Source organism: Strix aluco, chromosome Z, assembly GCF_031877795.1.
Source record: "Strix aluco isolate bStrAlu1 chromosome Z, bStrAlu1.hap1, whole genome shotgun sequence".
Lineage (NCBI taxonomy): Eukaryota > Metazoa > Chordata > Aves > Strigiformes > Strigidae > Strix > Strix aluco.
The window spans coordinates 50,003,166-50,024,057 of record NC_133971.1 but is presented as its reverse complement, the minus strand read 5'-3'; the positions used below and the strand labels follow the sequence as shown (position 1 = coordinate 50,024,057).

The window sequence follows — 20,892 nt, the reverse complement described above, 5'->3', positions numbered from 1 at the left end:
GTGGGTGAATGGTTTGATTCCATCTTCACTGTATGTGAAAACACATAGCACTTGTAGTACTTTCTGTCATTAGCACTCTGTTCGGGTTTCTTTCTAAGCAGTGAGAATTGACATCACACCACTGCATCAAGCTTTAAATAACTTTTCAGCAAAAGTAACAAAGCAAGAAGATCACTGAAATTGCATTGTCTAAAATCCAAAATAACGAATTTTTGCATCATTGGAACATGCATAACCTTCAGTGACAAACTGAGAATGAGAAGTTTTTGGTGGATTGGTTCATAGTAAGTGGTTATTTCCACATTACTCTTAATTTTGCAGAGTAATAATCAGAAAAGACCACCCAGTCTTTTTTTTTAATTCTTGTAAAAGTGAAAAGCTTTTTGTCTAATTTGAGAAACTTTGCTTTGAAAGACCTCTTCCAGTTTTGTACTATGCTGTGTTGCCTAAGAAATGTTGGTGTTTGCTTGTGTCAGGATGGCAATGTCTTTTTTATCACACTCCAACATCTGTATGCCCTTGATCCAAATGGGTAGCCCAGGTTCAAGGCCTTCCTGGGTTGCTTCTGGCAAGGAAGAGATACTGGCTAGGAGTCTGGCATTTATTTGTAAATCGTGAGTATTGTAGCAAAAGCTGTACATCTGTACTATGATACAGTAAAAATAGTAGGTGACTTCCTAATTAAAAAAAAAAAAAAAAAAAAACACAACAAAAACACCCAACCAAAAAAACCACATTACTTTACAGTCGTATTCTTTAAGAGCTCTGTTTTTGCTTCTGCTGGGGACTAGACTGCTAGTTAACATCCCTCACTCTGGCATGGCTTTCCAGTCTCTTTCAGCAGCTGAGACTTGTGTGCAAGCACCCAATTGCTAGCTGCTGGAATGATTTACTAGCTGGAGATCAGAGACATGCTTGCTCACAGCCACTAACACCTTTTTAGCACAGAAGAAAACCCAAACATTTTATCTTTGCTTGTCTGCCTAACAAAATCCAAATTGGTGATACTCCAAGTGACCCTTCCCAAACAAAAGAACTAATTTACAAATTATCTAATCTTGACATTTTGTAAATATTTAAGCAGATTTTTTTGAAAGGGTATTTTCACATCAGTTACGTTGATTTCCTGGATCTAAGTTTCCTTAGATCTGTCCTCTCACTGCTGGCATCTTTTATCCAGCCTCTTTTCTTGTGCCTCAGTAGAAACAATAGATACTTTCAGGTTTTCTGATGGTGAAGAAAGGCCTTTTGTGCTAAAACAATGCAGTGTTGCTGTATTTTACTGAAGCAGGTAGGCTCAGAAGGTAATGCTGCAAAAAGATGCCAGCTTCCTCCATTCATCTAAAGCCTTCTTAGAGTCTTGTTCATCTGCGTGACTACACCATATAAAATTCCTATCAGAGCAGCTGCTCTAGATGTGGATGCAGGTGACAATAACCCAAGTTTCTTCCCCTGGACACAGGAGGTTTTGTCTGGCTTTTAGTTGAGACCAAAGGGGTATCTTCCTGGGTGGTTTGGATCACAATTTGAGCTTTCTCTAAGTCCAGCTTTCTTCAGACCCAGCATTAGATGTGTATCTGATTTGACCATTTTTGAACATGATTTGTGATTCCATATTAATCACATCCACTACAAGCAAGCTGTGTGAGAAGGTCTCTAAAACACTCTGTACATGTTGTAGAGCTGCTCTCCTTGCTGTAGGAGGTTTTGACCATTGTATATCTGCGTGCAAATCTGTCTCACTCTGCCTGCAATGCTGTAGGGCTGAGCTTCACTGTCCTGAGATACTTATCCCAGTTTCAGTGTTTGGCATTTGAGTACATAATCTAAAGTTTTCAGATGCCAATGCTAGACTAATGTTGTACTTAATATTTACACTCAGTTCTGTTAGCTTCCTAGAATTGGATTATTTTCTGAGTACAATAATGGAAATATTTCATAACTATGCCTATATGACATATTTTTCATGTGTAGTTTGTAAAAAGTATTTGGCTGTGTATCAAATTTGGTGAACATGTGAGGTCAGAAAAGCTTGAAAGCGTTTCTGGAGCCAACATGCTTACTGCTGGGCTCTCTGTTTCCTCAGCAGTAGTTCTCTGTGAGTACAAGCATAAGAAGAAAAGTGAATTCCTTATCATTCAAGGTGAAGGTAAGACTCTTCTGTCAGTCTTGATGTGAGATGTCTTTAGAATAGAAGAGTGAACTCGCTGATTGTCATGGCGTTTGAAGACTTTCATGATAGCCCTGGTGGAAATAAATGAAACACAGACTTGTAACTCTGTTTTTCCTTGCAGTGTTCGTGAACTCAATTTTTTTTTTTTTAATATCATCATTTCTGTGCCAACTAAGCTGTACTGAAACATGAAAGATCAAAGAATTCAGTTTCTTCTCAGGAATAAATTATTTAGTTGTCAAAGTAGAGTTCTCACTAAAGAAGAAAGTTGTATTCTGATAGTTAGAGATTGTACACTGTATAAGCAATATGCAACAATTAGGGTGTATGTGCTTTCCCAGAGACTTTTTTTTCCCGTATTTGATACAGTGAAATTTAATAGGAAGAAAGGATATATTTCTAAACTTTTAGTGAGGTTGCTTTTTCAGAGAGCTTTCTACACTATTGGGAATACAGTATAATTTGCAAAATTAGGTGAGAGATGAAATACAAAAGTTGTCATTATTAGGACCTGTGTTCATTAGGTTAATCAGTGGTATTCTTAGTAATTGTGTGGTGGCCTATTAGTGAATGAAACCAGCAATTTTCAAACACATCTTTTCGTGGGTACTATATTTGGGAATTATACCTACACATTCTCCTACTGAATCCTGCAATTATAATGACACATTTTTGTGGATGGATGCTTTATGCTGGTAGTGACTGATGCTGTGTGGATACTACTGAGGAATCAATAATGAACTTGTACTGTGTATAGTTGTCTTTAAAGAAGGGAAGGGCATGTGAAGGTATATACAAAATATAGAACAGGCATAGAAGGAAGTCAGCCTTTCAGTAGATCTATGAGCTATTTTCTGTACGTAGAACATACAAGGACATATCAGTACAAAAGATCTGCTTTTAAATATTTCTTGTGATAGGCACGCAATGATGCATGTTTACCATCTATTTCCCCAAAAAGCATGTCTTTTCACTGTGATGTTTTTGTAAAAGTGTATTTAACATAATCTTTGAACAGAGGTGAGAACTGTACAACTCTAGATTTCTGCAAAATGCAGAAGTATCATTAAAAGACCAACCAACCTAATAGTGTTGTTTATAGGAATGTGAATTCCTAGTACATTCAAGGCAAAGGAACCCTCTGCCTGGATACAAGTATTGGAAGAAAAATGCTTTGCTGTCTCTCTTTTCTTTAGCAAGATGGTATTTACTCTGACTAGGTGTATTGAGGTGAAAACTGTAGTTCTTTGTTTCCAGATAATTGTCTCAGTTTTAAAAGCATTTTTCTCCCCCACTGTGAAGAAAGGGGCCCGTCTGCCTCTAATGCTCTGTGATCTTCGAAAGCTATGTGGTCTTTTCAGTAGTTGTGTCCCCTTTCTTGTCTGTAGCTTTACACCAGGTCATCCAGCCAGTAATGGACATTTTCATGAAGATGGAAGGGAACAGGAGGAGTGAAAATGGAAATGACTGACAGTTCTTACTGCTTTTGGAAGTATGTCAGGTCTTCTTGAGGTCTCCAAATGCCTGCAGAGTCTGTTGGCTCACTGCTGGACTGGGCAATGAATTTATTCAAGGCACTTTCCATGGAAACATGCTTAGATGATCCTGTATCTGCTGGAATAAGATTATCTGTATGTATCTCCAAACCATCAGTTTCCAGTAACACATTTATTACATCTCAGGAATCAATACAGAACTTTGGTTAGGAGCTTATGAATACATTGCAAAGGGAGGGAAACACGTCCTTAGTATGCTTCTGATTTTGGTCTCCCTAAATACCACAGGGAATTTGAAATTCTTAAGCTTATATGAAAAAGAAATGCAACTTTGAAAGGTAGTATATGTACAAATATGTACATATATGTACTTATATATAGTATATGTACAGTATACGTACAAACTAAATGTTAACATACTGATCAGGAAAAGAGGGTATTAGTATGAAAGATGTTCTGTTTTATAACAGTTGCACACTGTGACTTGAAAATGCATGTAATTCAGTCACAAGGCAAGATTTTTTTTTCTCTACAAAAATAATTATTTAGTATTGCAAATGGAAATAAGCTTGGAAGAAGAGTAAAGTTTGAAGGTCACATTTTCTACTGATGTGAAAGAAGTGTAATTAGGAATATATAAGTTGGCATTTAACTCCCTGTGTTCTGATGAATCCCTGAGCTGAATTACATCCATCTACTGCTGTAAGAATATAAAGAAGTCTTAACTGCTATCTCTTATGTGTAGAGAGTTAAGGAATAGGTGCACTTTTAAGTGATGCTGGTCTGTTTTAATGCATCTGCTTTTCTTGCCATGCTACAGTTCATCTTTCTGACCAAGCAGCTTAAACTTGCTGATAAATTCTGTGAGATACAACTTAACAACCTTCCCATCTGTAAGTGCCTAAACAAATGTATAGTTCTCCAGGGTCCAAGAAAATTTAAAGAAAGTCTGAATTGATGTAGCACAGAAAATGATAGGTCCAGAGGGAGATGTAGGCTACTAAGAATCAACTGTTTAGGAATCCATCTGAATTTGGCCATAAACTGATTTTTAATTATCCATATCCTTCCATTATATCTAAGATTTTAAGGATATCTAATAGGAATAAATTGTAGAATAGAAAGCAAATGTGAAAATATTTTTCTCTTAAGCCTAATTGAGATGTGGCCCAAGATAGTGTTAAAGGTTATATTAGAATATGGAGACTGGGATATGTGTTACTTCAGCTAGTTACTAACAAACTTCACTGAATACACTGTAATTTTTTACATGTGCTCAGTCATAGAACATTATCATTATCAGTAGACATTTAGATATACAAACCAGCCTGTCCCTCCATCTGTTTGCTTCAGAATACTTGGCATTTATTTTGCAATGTTGTAAAAATTGTTACAGTTTTGCAGTTGAGAACTATTACAGCAATATCAATTTTTCATATTCAAGTTAGCTTTAAAACCAGAAGTTTGCCTTTTATTTATAACTCCTAGTGCCTTGCTCTATGCTTATGCATGGAGTGAGGGAGTTAAATGTGTGGAATACAGCTGGGCAATAAATAAGGTTGCAAAACTCTGTCATTAGTGATAAAGCCTTTTGCAGTAGTACATTAAAATAGAAGTATCTAGAGCACTGGATTTAAAAAAAACCCCATGAAACCAAAACCAAATCCTTTATAACCAGGAATTTGCCTCTGCTTTCTGAAGTATTTTAAGGAGACATTTTTTGCATGGTTTCCACAGAAACGTTTTGTAGCAAGAAGGTATTCATATTTAAAATAAATTGTTAGCCAAGGCAGTAGGAAATTGGAGACTCTTTTCCATCTTGTGTAGTTGAATCTTCATCATTTTATTCTGATGATCATGTTCAGCTAAAAATTTACCTGTTTGCTGGTAGTATATAATTAAGTATATATTTAATGATTGTGGCTATTTTGTAGAATTAGCCAAAATTCAGAATGGCTGTTTTGGATAGCATAGCATATTAATGTTGATTGGGAGCAGAAAGTTTTTATCTTCAGTTTTCTTTCCCTTCTTTCCCCTTTTTCCCCTTAACCCCCAAAGGAAATTTGGTTTTGAACAGATGTTTTAGAGACTGATGAAGATGTTACGGTTTTTAAAATGATAGCAGACAATAAATGAGAAGATAGGTAAGGAGAGAAAACAACCCTAATCAGTTAAACTTATTAGAATTTCACAGTTATCGGGAGGCTGTAAATTGTAGATTGATACAACCCCAGGGTGAGAGAAGAGGTAGAACGAAATCAGGTTCCATCTAGATCTATACAGTCAAAATGGCCCTAAAATTTAATTTCAACACTTAAAGATACATTCAGTAGTGATACATGGCCAAATATGTTAAACCATGTGTTTCAGAAAACTTATTACCATATTCCTTGCAAAGGATTCAGACTGATGTAAAGATGGGCGACACTTGCAGTTCACGCAGACTTTTCTAGTAGTGAATGCAATGCTCTGTCATGTTTAATAGTAGATGAGCACATTGCATTTAACAGCAACTTTTATTTAGCTGAAGATGCTGCACATCACATCTTTAGCTATGCTTATTGAGCGTATCACTCCAGTGCTGTCCCTGCTACTCTTCGTGGCTATTGAATCAGACAAAAAGTCTTTCTCCAGGTTTTCAAAGCTGCCAAAAGAATGAACGCTTGGTATTTTAGAGATTTCTTTGTCTTCATAAGAATAACACCTTCAACTATCTTTCTTTGATGCTATGAAGCTGTCACCCTCAAGGCTAAAACTCTTAAAAGTAGGAGCTAGGACTTTTACTTCCACAGCGACCAAGTCTGGGATTAGAAAATGTATTAGAGTGACTGACTGTGACAATGGGAATAAATTCCGTTGAGTTTTCTGGTTACTCTGTTTAGTTTTCTTTCACATGAAGGTGATAACAGCAAAGAGAAAACGAGATGCCAGAAATGAGGGAAGGAGTAGAGTGAAGGTGAGGAATGAGAGGGAATTTATCAGGAAAGAGGAAAAGAGAACGATATACTTGATAGAAGGAAGAAAGAAGTTAGACATCCAGCAAATTACTGCTTTCTTATTTACCTTCTGAGAAACACATACTAGGTCAGAGACAACATCTGAAAACCTGCATGTGAAGATAAAAGGCGGCAGCTTAACTACGCTTTTCATAAATAGGCTGAGACTCTATCTGCACACAGTGACATTTAATTAAGTCAGTAAGCTGCAAGTGATTTTTTTTATCCTATGTTTTAGTTATGGTTGAAAGTTTGTAATTTTGTGTACTTATCTGATCAAAATTCCATAAAGTAGATCAGGAATTTGCCTACTCTGGGGGCTTTAGCAATATTCTATCTAACAGTCATTTTTAATACTATTTTACTGAGTAATTAAAGAACTGGATGGTAACCTAGTCCTGTGACACATTGTTTTAATTACAGTTGTACACAGTTTAATAACAGTTCACATAGAATAAAGCAAGTAAGTGAATAATGGATATCTCAGCTAAAACTGGGGGGCCATCAGCCTGCTCAGATGTAGCTTTTTCTTGTAGTGACCTAGTTATGATACAGTGTTTTTTGGGTCTATATAGGAACTCCTGATCACATAACAATGATTGTTTAGCATCTTCCTCAGGGGACTCATACTAGTGAGAAATTTAATATTGTAGAAGTAACATTTTTAACTGGTGCCACACTTCTGCACAGTTTTTTGTGACACTGCTCTCTGCTGAAGGAATGTAGTATATGTATCAGTTCTTTACACACAGAAACAATTCTGGTTTAGTAGAGGATTAGGTGCAGAATAACAACATATTGCATAAAAGATTGTTATATCCTCTCTCCCATTGACACTCCCACCCCCGGCTCAGATCAGAAGCATAGCCTGACATGTCATGCTTTCTTTTAGATCTCCACAGACATTTGCCTGCCACAATGCAACATAAATTTTGTCCTAGTATCAGACTGAGATTATTAAATAATAATGGGAAGAGAGTCTCAGCCTGTATAAAGCATAGTGATTCCTTTTAGTATAAAAAGACCCTGAATTAAAAGGATCACACGTTTTTCATTTGCATAGCCTCATAACTTACAGTAAGTAATGTAGTTAGAAGAAAATACAAAAGTCAAGCTTTTCAATTTCTTTTTTTTTTTTTTGTGTCTGTGAGAAGTTGATCTTGCCTGCTGATCTGAAGTAGTACCAGAAGATGCCCATCCTGAATGAGACACAGGGCTTGGAGAAATGAGATCTGGTGGTTGGAGGTGTCACACACCCACTGCCCCTCTCTGGAGGCATTACAGAACTGTCATACTGAAATCCAGCAGGCTTGTCTGCCAGAAACCATGCAAGAGATGACCCTGCCTATTCATTGTGACTGATAAACTTTAAGATATAAGATATCTTCTTTTTATTCTGAATCTCCCCTTTTCAGTTTCACTTCCTTCCATTCAAACACCAGAATCCTGTTAGAACAGCAAATGCCAAACAAATATCCAGGCTGAAATGGTAGATCCATTTGCTATTAGTGTATCTTTCTTCTTTCCTCTACCCCCTTTCTATTCTGAAGAAACCACTTGTTTGCTTTCTCTTTGTTTCTTAGCTGTTAGAAAGCCTTTAAAAATGCTTTTACTTCCCTGTCACGGCATTATGCTCTTTGGAGGGAGGATCAGCTGGAGTCATGGCAAAGAGAACTGCTGTTCTGGTAGTTTTATTTTGTATTCACCATACGATTGCCAGAATTGTATTGTTCCTTCCCAAAGGGGGAAGATTGGTCTCTCATGCAAATCACTGGTCCTTTTCTAGGCTTTTGTAGCCTTCCTGAAATTGTTGGAAAGGATCCTTCTTTCTGCAGAGCGGGGAGGAGGAATTGCACCAGACAGGCTGGCCCCAGTCATTTTATCCCTTTCCTGTGTCTTACAGCTCCTTTTGAGGAGCAGGCACCAGGCAGTAGCTATCCTGAGTTCCCAGGGCTTCTGCTGCTCTGTGCATTTGGTGCGCCAAATTCAGCAGCATTATTTGACTTAAATTGAGACTTGCATTGGTATGAGAGTACACAGAATCTGGCCTACAGCCCTGACTGTATGCAAAAGTATCCTTGCTCATTTAAGCTGAATTGATAAATAAGCGTTATTCTATTGACTTAAGTCATACATGAAGATGGAACCGATTAAACAAAATTAGCATGTGTACATTATTTCAGCTCGTAATATTTTGTGAGTAGAGGTGTCCACAGATTCAGTTTTCACAGAGCCTTGTTAGTGTTTATGGAAGTGCAGCTGTTATCCTCAGGAATGCCCCCAAGCCTTGGAAAATCTAGCAAGAACACAGAGAATGTGCAGTAATAGTTACAAATTTATTTTAAAAGAAGTGACAAGGTGAAGTAGAAGGAATACAGCTTGAAACAGTCTGAAAACATCTACAGTGTGATTGAAAGTAGCAGGCATTAAATTACCTGTTTCTTGAGTGAGTTAAGCAGGACAGAAATTTTAATTTAACCTTCATCTCCACAGACATCAGCACATGCGTGCAGAGGATTATTACCACCATCTGTTTTATCCACAGTAGTTTCTGTCAGTTGTGCTATTTTGCTTTTTTAGTGTTTAAGTGCTGCTTTGAAGCTGTTGTGTTAATTGTTAATTTAGGCTGAATCTGTGCATAGATGCCTATAGCAGTGTCAGCATGCTAAAATTATAACTGTTAGATTAATGAATGGAAGTATTAGCTCTGTGCTGGTGCAGTACATTAATAGCTGTGCAAGTTCAATCAAATACACTACCGACTTTTTCATTGTGTAATGGTATTTACCAGATCTTAGACAGACTGCTGAGAAAGATGAGTGCAATATTTCATTTTTATCTGACTTAAAAATAAGGTAACAAAATAATTTTCATAGAATATTTTATTATTATTCTTTGCAGCAGGAGAATAGTTGTACCTGTAGACTTTAATTCTTCACTGAAATGGAATATGCATATATCAGGGACATTGTAGTGAATGGAAGGAAAACTAACTGTTGCAACCATTGTCTTTCACATAGCCTAATCTCATATTCTGAATTAATGGAATTAATACCAAAAAGAAAAGAAAAAAATGCTTATTCCTCCTTTTTTTTCCTTTTTTTTTCTTCACAGAACCTGAAGAAAGTGTTTGTAGAATTTAGTCATCAGGAGCTGTTTGAGTTCTATAACAAGGTCTGTAGATTTTATGATACTATAGTTTCTTTGTAAACACCTTATGCTACTCAGCAGGAAGTGTTGCCTGTTTGAATTAAATCTAATGAAACTGAAAGGAAAATGGATCCAACTTTAATTAAGTCTATTGGATTTGTTTGATCACATAAAGCATTTTCAAGAATAGTCTGTGCATTCAAATATGGAATAGGCAGGGCTTGGGACATTATAAACATACCTGGCGATTAGATCGAGAGGAGTAGCTGATGATTAACAAGGAGGAGCTCTCTGGAAAGAACATCTTTGTGTTATGTCTTCAGTCGAAATGCCAGGCTTGTAATCCAGTCAAAATGAACTCTATTATTTTTTTCCTTGTTATTATGCATTGGAAATTCACAGCAAAACATCTGTGCATGTAAAAAAGGTAATATTTAGACAACTGTTTCTTTAAAATTTGAATATTTAAACTGCAGCAATGAATTCTAATAGCTTCATGTAAAAACAAATATTCATGAGTACAGGATTTTTTTATTGCTATGTGAATAGATTTAGTATGCATAGTTGAAGATATTGGAATGTGGGTTTTTTTCTGTTTACATGTTTCTAAACAACATTTTATATGAGTGGAGTTTTTTCTTTGTTTTTTGTTCCTTTAAATAGCTGGAAACTATACAAGCACAGCTGGATTCCCTTACATGATGTTTTTGAAGACTTATTTCTCCATCACACTCCTGCCACCTCATTATTTTGAATTGAAGATAGATTGCCAAGCTGTGTTTGCTGAGGGATTCAGTGGGTTGCTTCCTGTAAAATTATATGGCTTATCTCCTTTTTAGGCCAGTAACATTAGCCAAGAGTCTTTGTTAAGAGTCTGAAGCTTCTAATGGACTTTCTCTTGTTTTCTGAGCAATTGTGAAGAATGGCTTTACTTTCAGGAAAAAAAAAAAAAAAAAGAATGCTGCCCTGCTTCAGAAATACTTTAATTTTTGTCCTGTTATGTGTGTCACTTGATTCTGGTAGAAATTTGCATACTAATGAGGGATCAGGAATAAAACCTATTTTTCAGACATAAAAGGAATATAAAAGTAGTAAGAAAATACACACCTAATAACAATTCAAAAGGATAGAGATTTTATTCACATGACTGATAGTGCGTATTGCAAGTTTGTCAAAATAAATTCAGAATTTAAAAATTGATTGGTTTAGTTTGGGTTATTTTAACTTCATTATCTTTGTTCTGTTTTAGTTTGGGTTTTTTTTTTTCTTCTAAATAACAATATCACTGATTTCAGTGTTTACTTTTAGCACTGAGAATAAATACAGCTTCTTAGTACTGCATGCATACTAATGCATCTAAGTAGTATGGTGTGTAACTGGGGAGGGAATCTCAGAGTATATAACAAAGAACTGAAAGTCTGACAGTCAGATTTCTGAAAGCTATTTGTTGATCCTTCCTAAAGTTGTCCACCACCATTCTTACATTGAATAGCAAGAAAGTACAGTCACTTAAAGTTATTTTCATACATTAGTTCCAGATTAATGGAGGTTCATGAGCAGTATGACAAGGTAAAAGTCATCTTAGTTCTTGTTTGTTGCCTTTCATCGACAGGCAACTTCAGTGCTGCACCTTGATAATGGGCACAGTATATGACTCTCTACCTCAGGCTAACAGAAGGTGAGAGGAAATAAAAATCTTCGGCATTAGTTTGTCTTTCTTTCTCCTTAAGGAATTCCCTGAACAAGGCTTTTTTCTTCCAGGTGTCTAAAACAGGGATGGTTAATACCCAACTAGCCAATTTTCTTTTGAGGTTTGTTTGCTCGTGACAGTAGATAAAAATGTAGCTAGAAGGTATGTCTTGAATAGCTGGTGTTTAGGTCCTCTTGTGCCAGACTTCTTGCTTTGTTGCTTTTGGAAGGTGCTTCTGGGCTTTTTGTGTTGCTTTATTAGGGATTGTGCTGTCACCTCTAGAACACTGAAGGAGTTTACACCAGTTGTTTAAACTGTGAGATAATAGATTTAGAAGATAAAGTCATTAACAGCCTACATGTTAGTAAAGGGCACTGAAGAGAAAAAACACATTTATCATAGTTCTTAACTGAAATGCCAGACGATACTGTACCACTCTGATAAGAACACTATTACTGTGTTGGTAAGAACAACTGAGTCACCGTTGCGCAGCAGAATCTTACCTCTCTTGTGAGACTTACTGCCAAAATCAAGTCTTGTCTCAAGCCACTGGCAACTGCGCCTTGTCTTCTGGGGATATAACACTCCCACCCACAGACATCACATCCTCACTTTGGCTATTTAGCTACAGCTTGCCAGCTCACTCATCTGAGGCTGCATAGGTTGGTATGTCTGCAGGTGAGTGCATCCCCACCTTTACCTCTGCCTGACAGCATTAGCAGTGCATTGTAGTTAGCACAGCTAGGAAAATCCACTTCTTCTTGACATTTAGGTCGTGACTACTCTACTGGTCCTGTGGGACAGTATGTCATTGGCTAGGACACTGCTTTAAAGTGTTTTCCCTGAGTTTCCATAGCTTAAGTTCTGGAAGTCAGGTCTGAAGCAAGTTGAAGACTCTCCTGTGTGGATGCAGGACATACTAAGGCAGTTGTTCAAGAGTGAGAGAGGGGTTATGTTTATGAGTATAGACAGGGATGGATGAATCCTGGAGGAGGGAGTGAAGGCAGGACCAGTTTGGAGTGCAGGAAGCATTGGACAAATTAGCAGGCACATCTGAAAAAAAAAGGTGAAGTCAAAGACCGAGTAGGAAGAAACTGGGTGTGGGAAAAAGAAAGGGAAGGATAGAGTAATGGATATCCCCAAGCATGGAATTTGGGAGTTAGAAAACTATAAGAAAGAGAGGAGGAACACTGAAAAAGATGGCAAAATTATATATACAAAGAAAATACTAGGCAAAGGGGGAGAAAAACCCTATATAGTAGGGGATTGGGAAAAAAATTGGGGAAACAAAGTAAGCCAGAGTTAACTATGAAATCTGTGGCCAGTTGTGTAACGGTATCTAATATTTTGAACTAAACCATACATGTCAGCTTTGGTGCAAATTTAGCCAAAATCAAAGAAGTGTGCGGGATAACGAAAAGGAGCATTTTAAATCTAGCTTTAATAGGAAATATTTTAAAAGTGATAAAATAATGTTAAAAGGAAAAATAGAAAAAACAAAAGCTAAGATTGAAAGGATTCTGTAAAATTTATTTAGTGTTTTTCCTTGTTTGCAGATGGATGGAAAGATTTATGATTTCTTTAGCAGGGCTTGTCTTTTCTTTTTTACTAAAGGTATGGAATGTCTTACTGTCAGAAGCCATAATAAAAGCCATAGTATACCTCATGGTGAGAAGTACAGTTGTTATCTTTTGTCAAGGAGCACTCAGAAATAAACAATTTAGAAAGACTTTTCTCTATGTAATGGGAAGCTTTGGGGTTGTATGCTATTAGGTAGCGATGGCATAACCAGTAAGATCATAGAGAACATGGTCACGTATTTAAGTGTTCCTGAATAAGAAGAGAAAATTGACCAACTCTGAAAGAGGAGGACTATATGCTTTTTTTTTCTTAGGTCTTGCAGAAAAGAAGGCTTTTATTCTGGTCGCTGCTCTCTGGGCCTGAGTGGACCTGGAGAGAAGAATATTAGTCTTCCCCTGAGAGCAGCTGCTCCTGCTTAGTTTGGATAAAGTTCTGGTGTCCCAGCAGTGACAGGGAATGAGAGAAAAACAAGCACCAGCACAGAATTGGGGATGCCTGGGGAGAAAGGGACTCTTGGGACTAGACCCAATACCTGAGAGGCGGCAGAAAGAAAAACACGTGCTGGGAGGAAGAAGGCATGTAGCCTATTCAGAACTGAATACACCAGGTAGGGGTGGGACCGTAGGCAGGGATGTGTATGCTGGAGGTCTTCAAGCTTTTGTTTTGCACTCTGGTAAAACATAGCCTTGAAGAGTGAGTCTTGTGGGTGTTTTGAAGTTTTTACTGCAGGAAAGGAAAGGGATGCGTCCCAGGCTCTCTTCAGTTCAGGGTCCTAGCAAAACATTGGTCTGTAATATCTCTTGGGCATGATCCAGAACTGAAATTACCAAGGCTTCTGATAGTGTTGAAGGAAGATATTTGCAGAGCTTTATTGAGCTCTAAAACTGGAAATTTGAATGAGTAAGAATTACTAAATCTATTTTCAGATCTTTCAGTGCATTTTAAAAACATTTGACTCATTTTTGCTCAGACATTAAAGACAGTATTTTCCATGACTGTATTTCTCTCAAAGCTATAATACTAAAATCTGCCTCAAATGGACTATTGGCAAAGGAAGGAAATCTTTCGCTTTGGGTGTAAACAAACATCAGTATTGTTTTGACATGAAGACTTGGGAGTTCTGGGCCTAAAATGAAAACCAGTGTGAGAACTACCTCAAAAATACCAACTTACTGGTAAAGAGCAACCATTTGTATATCACTTATCAAAACCAACACTAATAGCACGTTAATGCTTGTTGAGTACAGATGTGTTAGATTATCTTTGCCCAGTTCAGCCTTAGGCATATAATTCTTGTTGCTCAACAAAATACAAAATGTCTGTAAGTTTCTGCATTCTATTTTTGTTGAAATAAAACATGTAGGTAGATAGACAAATATAACTTCACTGTCTCAAATTCTGACTAATTGCCAAACTTGCTTTGGTTCTCTAGAGGAGGCTTTCAAATTCCTCTTTAATGCCTGGGTTTACTGACAACATCAATTTTGAGTTATGACTTGCAGCTTCATTTCCTACAGTCTTATTTTAAAGACTTTGAAGTCGTGTTCTTCCAAAGCATAAAGAAGTCACTGAAATGTTAAGTCTTACGTTGGTCAAAGGAAGAAGAGTGTTTATTGTGATAAAATGGTATAAGTTCCCCTTTACACTTGTTCCACCTCATATTCTCTGATTTCCAACAGCATCAGTAACATTTCATTGTTTGGCCGTATTGGCATATCACATCTTCAGAGATCATGAGTTCACTCACATTACGGCAAAGAAATGACAGAGCTTAATGATGCTTATTGCCCAGTGAATAAGTATCATATCATTTTGTGACCCTTGTATAGCTTATTTGACTAGTGAAATCGAGCAACATTTTGAGCCAGCGTGAGAAAGTTCCTTTTCTATGGATCAGCCAAACTAGCCTTCTCGATGATAGTGATTTCATCTAGGTGCATGAACTACGGTGCTGCTGTCTGATATGCTGTTGATGGTGTCTCATAAAGATAAACTAATAAGATGTTTTTATCTGCAATACAATGCTTTTATCTTTTATCTTGCATAAATTGATTTCTAATTTCCATAGTAATAAATCAATTTTATTGGATTTTCCCTTGGCCTTTGTAATTGTGTTGATCAGACCAAATTATATGTTGTAATTTTAACTGAAATAAAATGATCAGACGATCCCTTCATTCCTTCATTATTTTGTTTCTGAAGAGATAGGAGAAAATATTGGTCTGTTACAAATCAGATGCTGTCAGATGATCAGGCCCAGTCAGCATGGGTTTATGAAAGGCAGGTCCTGCTTGACAAACCTGATCTCCTACAACAGGGCAACCTGCTTCTGGATGAGGGAAAGGCTGTGGATGTTGTCTACCTTGACTTCAGTAAGGTCTTTGACACCATTTCCCACAGCATTCTCCTGAAAAAACTGGCTGCTCGAGGCTTGGATAGGCACACGCTTTGCTGGGTAAAAAACTGTCTGGATGGCCGGGCCCAAAGAGTTGTGGTGAACGGAGTTAAATCCAGTTGGTGGCTGTCACGAGTGGTGTCCCCCAGGGCTCGGTTTTGGGGTCACTCCTGTTTAACATCTTTATAGATGATCTAGACGAGGGGATCGAGTGCACCCTCAGTAAGTTTGCAGATGACACCAAGTTGGGTGGGAGTGTTGATCTGCTCGAGGGTAGGGAGGCTCTGCAGAGAGACCTGGACAGGCTGGAGCGATGGGCTAAGGCCAACTGTAGGAGTTTCAATAAGGCCAAATGCCGGGTGCTGCACTTGGGCCACAACAACCCCCAGCAGCGCTACAGGCTTGGGGAGCAGTGGCTGGAGAGCTGCCAGTCAGAGAGGGACCTGGGGGTGTTGGTTGACAGCCGGCTGAACAGGAGCCAGCAGTGTGCCCAGGTGGCCAAGAAGGCCAATGGCATCCTGGCTTGTATCAGCAATAGCGTGGCCAGCAGGGACAGGGAAGGGATCTTACCCCTGTACTCGTCACTGGTGAGGCCACACCTCGATTCCTGTGTTCAGTTTTGGGCCCCTCACTGCAAAAAGGACATTGAATGACTCGAGCGTGTCCAGAAAAGGGCAACGAAGCTGGTGAAGGGTCTGGAGCACATGTTGTACGAGGAATGGCTGAGGGAACTGGGGTTGTTTAGTCTGGAGAAGAGGAGGCTGAGGGGAGACCTCATCATCCTCTACAACTACCTGAAAGGAGGTTGCAGAGAGCTGGGGATGAGTCTCTTTAACCAAGTAACAATCAATACGACAAAAGGTAATGGCCTCAAGTTGCACCAGGGAAGGTTTGGACTAGATATTAGGAAGTATTTCTTTACAGAACGGGTTGTTAGGTGTTGGAGTGGGCTGCCCAGGGAGGTGGTGGAGTCCCCATCCCTGGAGGTGTTTAAGAGTAGAGTCGACATAGCGCTGAGGGATATGGTGTAGTTGGGAACTGTCAGTGTTAGGTTAATGGTTGGACTGGATGATCTTCAAGTTCCTTTCCAACCTACGTGATTCTGTGATTCTGTCCAGCTTTGTTGAGCTATGTATCCAGGAAGCACTTGCCCCTCTCACTGACAAGATTAGTTCCTTTACTCCTGAGGCCAAAATATCTTCCACAATTTTCCAGGGTTCTCTCTACTTACTGAAATTGTAGGAAGGCAATGTGGAGCTTTACACATGTTGGAAGCATAACTTGTCTTGACTGGCTCTTCAGATGATTACCTTGTTAGAACAAATTCTTCTTCCAGTGGGACACTTTTAACTTCTTGGCAGCACTGTTATCTTAACTGTCCTTCTATGGCAATATACAGCATACATTCAAGGAAATCTGGACGAATGTAGTATCTGTCTCTGAGATGGCTGTACAGATTCACATGTGCAGGCAGCTGGCTTCTTCTGTAGTGTACTAGTTATGGGACTGGACATGCTGGAGCACGAGATCGTCTTGTTTGGAATTCACCTTCTGCTCATTCAGGACAAGTGAAGGCAGGAGAAGCAGCACTCCCTGGTCAGTGCTAACAAGATTTTTCACATCTCCACTGTGTTGGAAGGTTTATCCTGTGAGGGTTAATATGAAGAGCTCTGCATACAGGTGAGCTGTCTATGTTTCTTCTCATTCCAATCCACAGGTTCAATAGTAGGGCAACAACTAAATTGCATTTCATGAGCACCATGAGAATGCTGAGCTTTTTCCATCACCCGCTTATTTGTTTTTCTGACTCCAGAGTGTTAAGAAATGCAGCTTTCTTTTTTAAAAAAAAAAGGTTAAAAAAAGCAGTTTGATTTAAGAAATTATGCAATTAATGTATACAGTCATCATTTTGAAGAAGGTTTGCTTTCTTGGATTTGTTTGTACTTTTGAGGTGTTTGTCATAGTCAATATCCTTGTAGACAGCAGAGAATCAATCTGAGCAAAGCCCAGGGGACTGAGGAAAAGACCACGTCTCCTGTTCCACCCACTGCTCCCTGTTGAGCATTGGTGTGCAGCTTAGACTATGAGCCTTGTTGCACCTCAGACTGCCCGTTAGGTGAGCTCTGCCTCTTTCCTGGACAACAGTGAATCAGGAAAAGATTAGAGAAGTTGACTGCATTGGGCAAAACATAGCCCGAACTAAATGTTGTTAGCTTAGCTCTTCGCACTGGAAGAGATGAGATTATTTTCTTCATGACAAGCAGCACTTTTGCCCATATCTATTCCATGTGAGGAATGAGGTCAGAGGAGTAGTGCTTTGCATCCCAAATGAATCCCTGTTGTCTCAGTCAGGAGCTATGCTTTGTGATGGTGGGTCTCTTCCATCTTCTCCTCTTAATTTCTAACACATTCATGCCACTTCCAGCTCATACACAGCTTGGAGATAGACACCACAGACCTAGAGAACAAAAGAGGACCTTTCTCCTCCTCTGCTTCATCTCTTCTCCCAGGGGGACCCCTTCTCCTATCTCAGGATGGCATTCAGCACAGCTCCAGGTAGGGTAAAGCTTTTGTGGAGGTTGTCCTAGCACCCCAAGTTTGAAACTCACTTTGAGAAAAGATATGTATGAGAAGGGAGGTAAAACAAAACCAGCCTTTCAGGACAGGGGAATTATTTTAACCATTTGGCCATTTCTGGAGCAAACTCTCAGTCTAACCTATGAGTGATCCAGTTTCTCCTTTACAGCCAAACTCCCTACATGAATAAAATCATCCTTATGGATTGCAGCAAGCTAAATCATCCTTGGAATCTGATTAGGGCAACAGAATTGAAGTACATCAGATAAATGCAGAAAAACAAGCCCATAAATGTGAGCTGATCCCTTCAGAGCTGTGTTCACTCACTGTCTCTCACAGGATGAATGGCAGTGGTCCCAGTTTCTTAGAAAATCAGATAGTAAAACATAATCTTAAAAAAAAAAAAAAAAAAAAAAGAAGTTATAAATAGCCAAAAAGGAAAAAATAAGCAGAGCAGAGGCTCCTTTAAGCAGGAGAGCACAATATATCACTGAGGACACTTGCAGTGAAATGGAGTTTTCTCAGTTCTTATTTGGGCAACACAGACTGTGTGTACTCCTCACTGCAACACCCAGGAAGTGACTTGGAGTCTTTTTAATATCCTGCAGCTGAACTGCATCTTCCTATACGCTGTCAGATGTCACCCCTGCATCTGCCCATTGAAAGTCTGTTTGGTAGTCTACTGATTGATTCCTTTGTGTCTGTAGGCAGTAGAAGGAATGCCCTAAAGCCCTTCTGTATGTCAGGACATGATACAAGGCCCTGAGTGACCTCATGCACATTTGGGCAGTGCTGCTCTTACCTGACACTGCAAACAGTGACCAACTGGGAAGGCAAAGCATTTTGGGTAATTTTAATGTCTTTCTGGCTGAACAGGCTATGTTTGTTAGGGTTGACAGACAAAGTTTTGTCTTGGTAAATGTCTCTTTCTCAGCATTGAAGTTGGTAAGTTTTGAGATCAGTCTTCTCTCTGGGAACAGAGATGTTTTAAATTAGTATTTAGTTTTAATGGTCAATATGAAAGAGAAGCCAAAGGTGGAGCTTACTCTGGTGCTTGGAGCAAAGTTCATGGTTTAACTACTCTGTTAGATGAATGAAATCTACCCTTGAGTTCCTTCCAGAAGAGTCTGGATATGAATGTGTAAGAGTATCTGAGCAAAAGGTTATATCCCTGTGGTATAATGATTTCAGCATGTTGGAATAAAGGAAATTTCCTATTAATCAACATTATTTCAGCATGCAAGGTCACAAAGCATGAACTTGGAACCTCATTCTGCATTTCAGAGCTCTACCTAAATCAAACCTAGGCTACAGACATGACTGTACTTTTTATTTGCCAGAGTAGCCCCTTCATCATAGCTATCTTCAGTCAAGTGATTTCAGTGGTTTCAGATCAGATAGTGCCTTCATTTGCTATGTTAGCCCACTTTTGCATCAAAAGTAAGACTTCTTCCCCTGAAACCTTCCCTTTTAACAAGTGATAGGACAAGAGGTAATGGCCTCGAGTTGCACCAGGGGAGGTTTAGACTAGATGTTAGGAAGTATTTCTTTACAGAACGGGTTGTTAGGCATTGGAATGGGCTGCCCAGTGCAGTGGTGGAGTCCCCATCCCTGGAGGTGTTTAAGAGTAGGGTCGACATAGCGCTGAGGGATATGGTGTAGTTGGGAACTGTCAGTGTTAGGTTAATGGTTGGACTAGGTGATCTTCAAGGTCTTTTCCAACCTAGATGATTCTGTGCTTCTGTGAAAATCCAGCCATTGAGAGCTCTCTCAGCCTCCAGATAAAGTAGCCATGTATCTTGTATAAAGAGGTACAAGAGCTATTTGTATCACTTGTATGAAGATCTGCTCTATCTCTTGACTGTCAATACATACGTTCAATGAATATACTGGCTTTGGTTAAAAACATTCTATGATTTTTCTTTGGTTTGACAGAATCTTTCCAATGACTTGGTGACCAGGCAAAGATACTACAGATTTATTTGCATAATCTTTTCTCATTTCTCCCTTTTCTCCTTATATTTCTCCCATATTTGAAAGCTGATCCTTTTCCCAGACTGGGAACATGGTGCTGCAGTAATCCACTGTTAACCATTCAGTGAGTGTGAGAATGAGGAAGAACAGGAAAATACAACTGTGCCAACCTGTAGCAACACTTTGTCTTCAAGGCAGAGTCTGCTTGGAGAAAGAACAATTAGAAATTGATTTCCAAAGTTTGAGATTAAGTGATTTGAAATGGAATGGCTGTTCATGACTCTCCCTTGATGCAAGTTTGTTGAAGTCCTGCTGTTGTGGATCTTACTAACAGCACATAATCTGAAAAGTGCAGATACCTTTCCCTAGTCTTTAAACCATCAGTTTTTATGAACGTGATCTCTGAGGACAGTTCTAAAGCCCCCGTAAGAATGATGCATCCCACTAAACCATGAACTGAAATTCTTTTGCTCCCTTGGATTTCGTGAAAACCTTCCTCCAAACTTGCTAGTTTCTTCTTTGACCTCTTTGCTGACAGATTCTGTCTTTTACTGTTTTTACCATGTCTCACTGTGCATCTTGAGTTAACTGTTTTTGCCCACAGCTTGCCCTACACTCTTAAGTTGTAATTAATGTTTTGATGTTCTTTCCCTATTTGTAACATATGTACCCTGGCCACTTCTCAAAAGAAGGATCAGGAGATGCCATTTTTCTGTCAAGAGTCCTCTATTGGTGTGCACATTTGAAAGACTCAGTGCAGATCTTAAAGCCAGTAAAACACCTTTCTTAAATGGATTATACTGTGTAAAATTGCACTGTTCATCATGATGACACCCAAGGTCAGTACTGCTAGTAGGGGG

The 20,892-nt window shown here is 38.7% G+C and overlaps 1 protein-coding gene across 1 annotated transcript in view; it reads left to right on the top strand.

Annotated features, from left to right (window-relative positions):
* Positions 1 to 11,015, top strand: part of COMMD10 (COMM domain containing 10) — a 110,615-nt gene extending 99,600 nt beyond the window's left edge. The window contains exons 6-7 of the mRNA XM_074813159.1: positions 9,780 to 9,839; positions 10,479 to 11,015. Of these exons, the coding sequence (XP_074669260.1) occupies positions 9,780 to 9,839; positions 10,479 to 10,517 (99 nt within the window). The 3' untranslated portion in view covers positions 10,518 to 11,015. The remainder of the gene's footprint in view (positions 1 to 9,779; positions 9,840 to 10,478) is intronic.
* Positions 11,016 to 20,892: the final 9,877 nt, after the last annotated feature.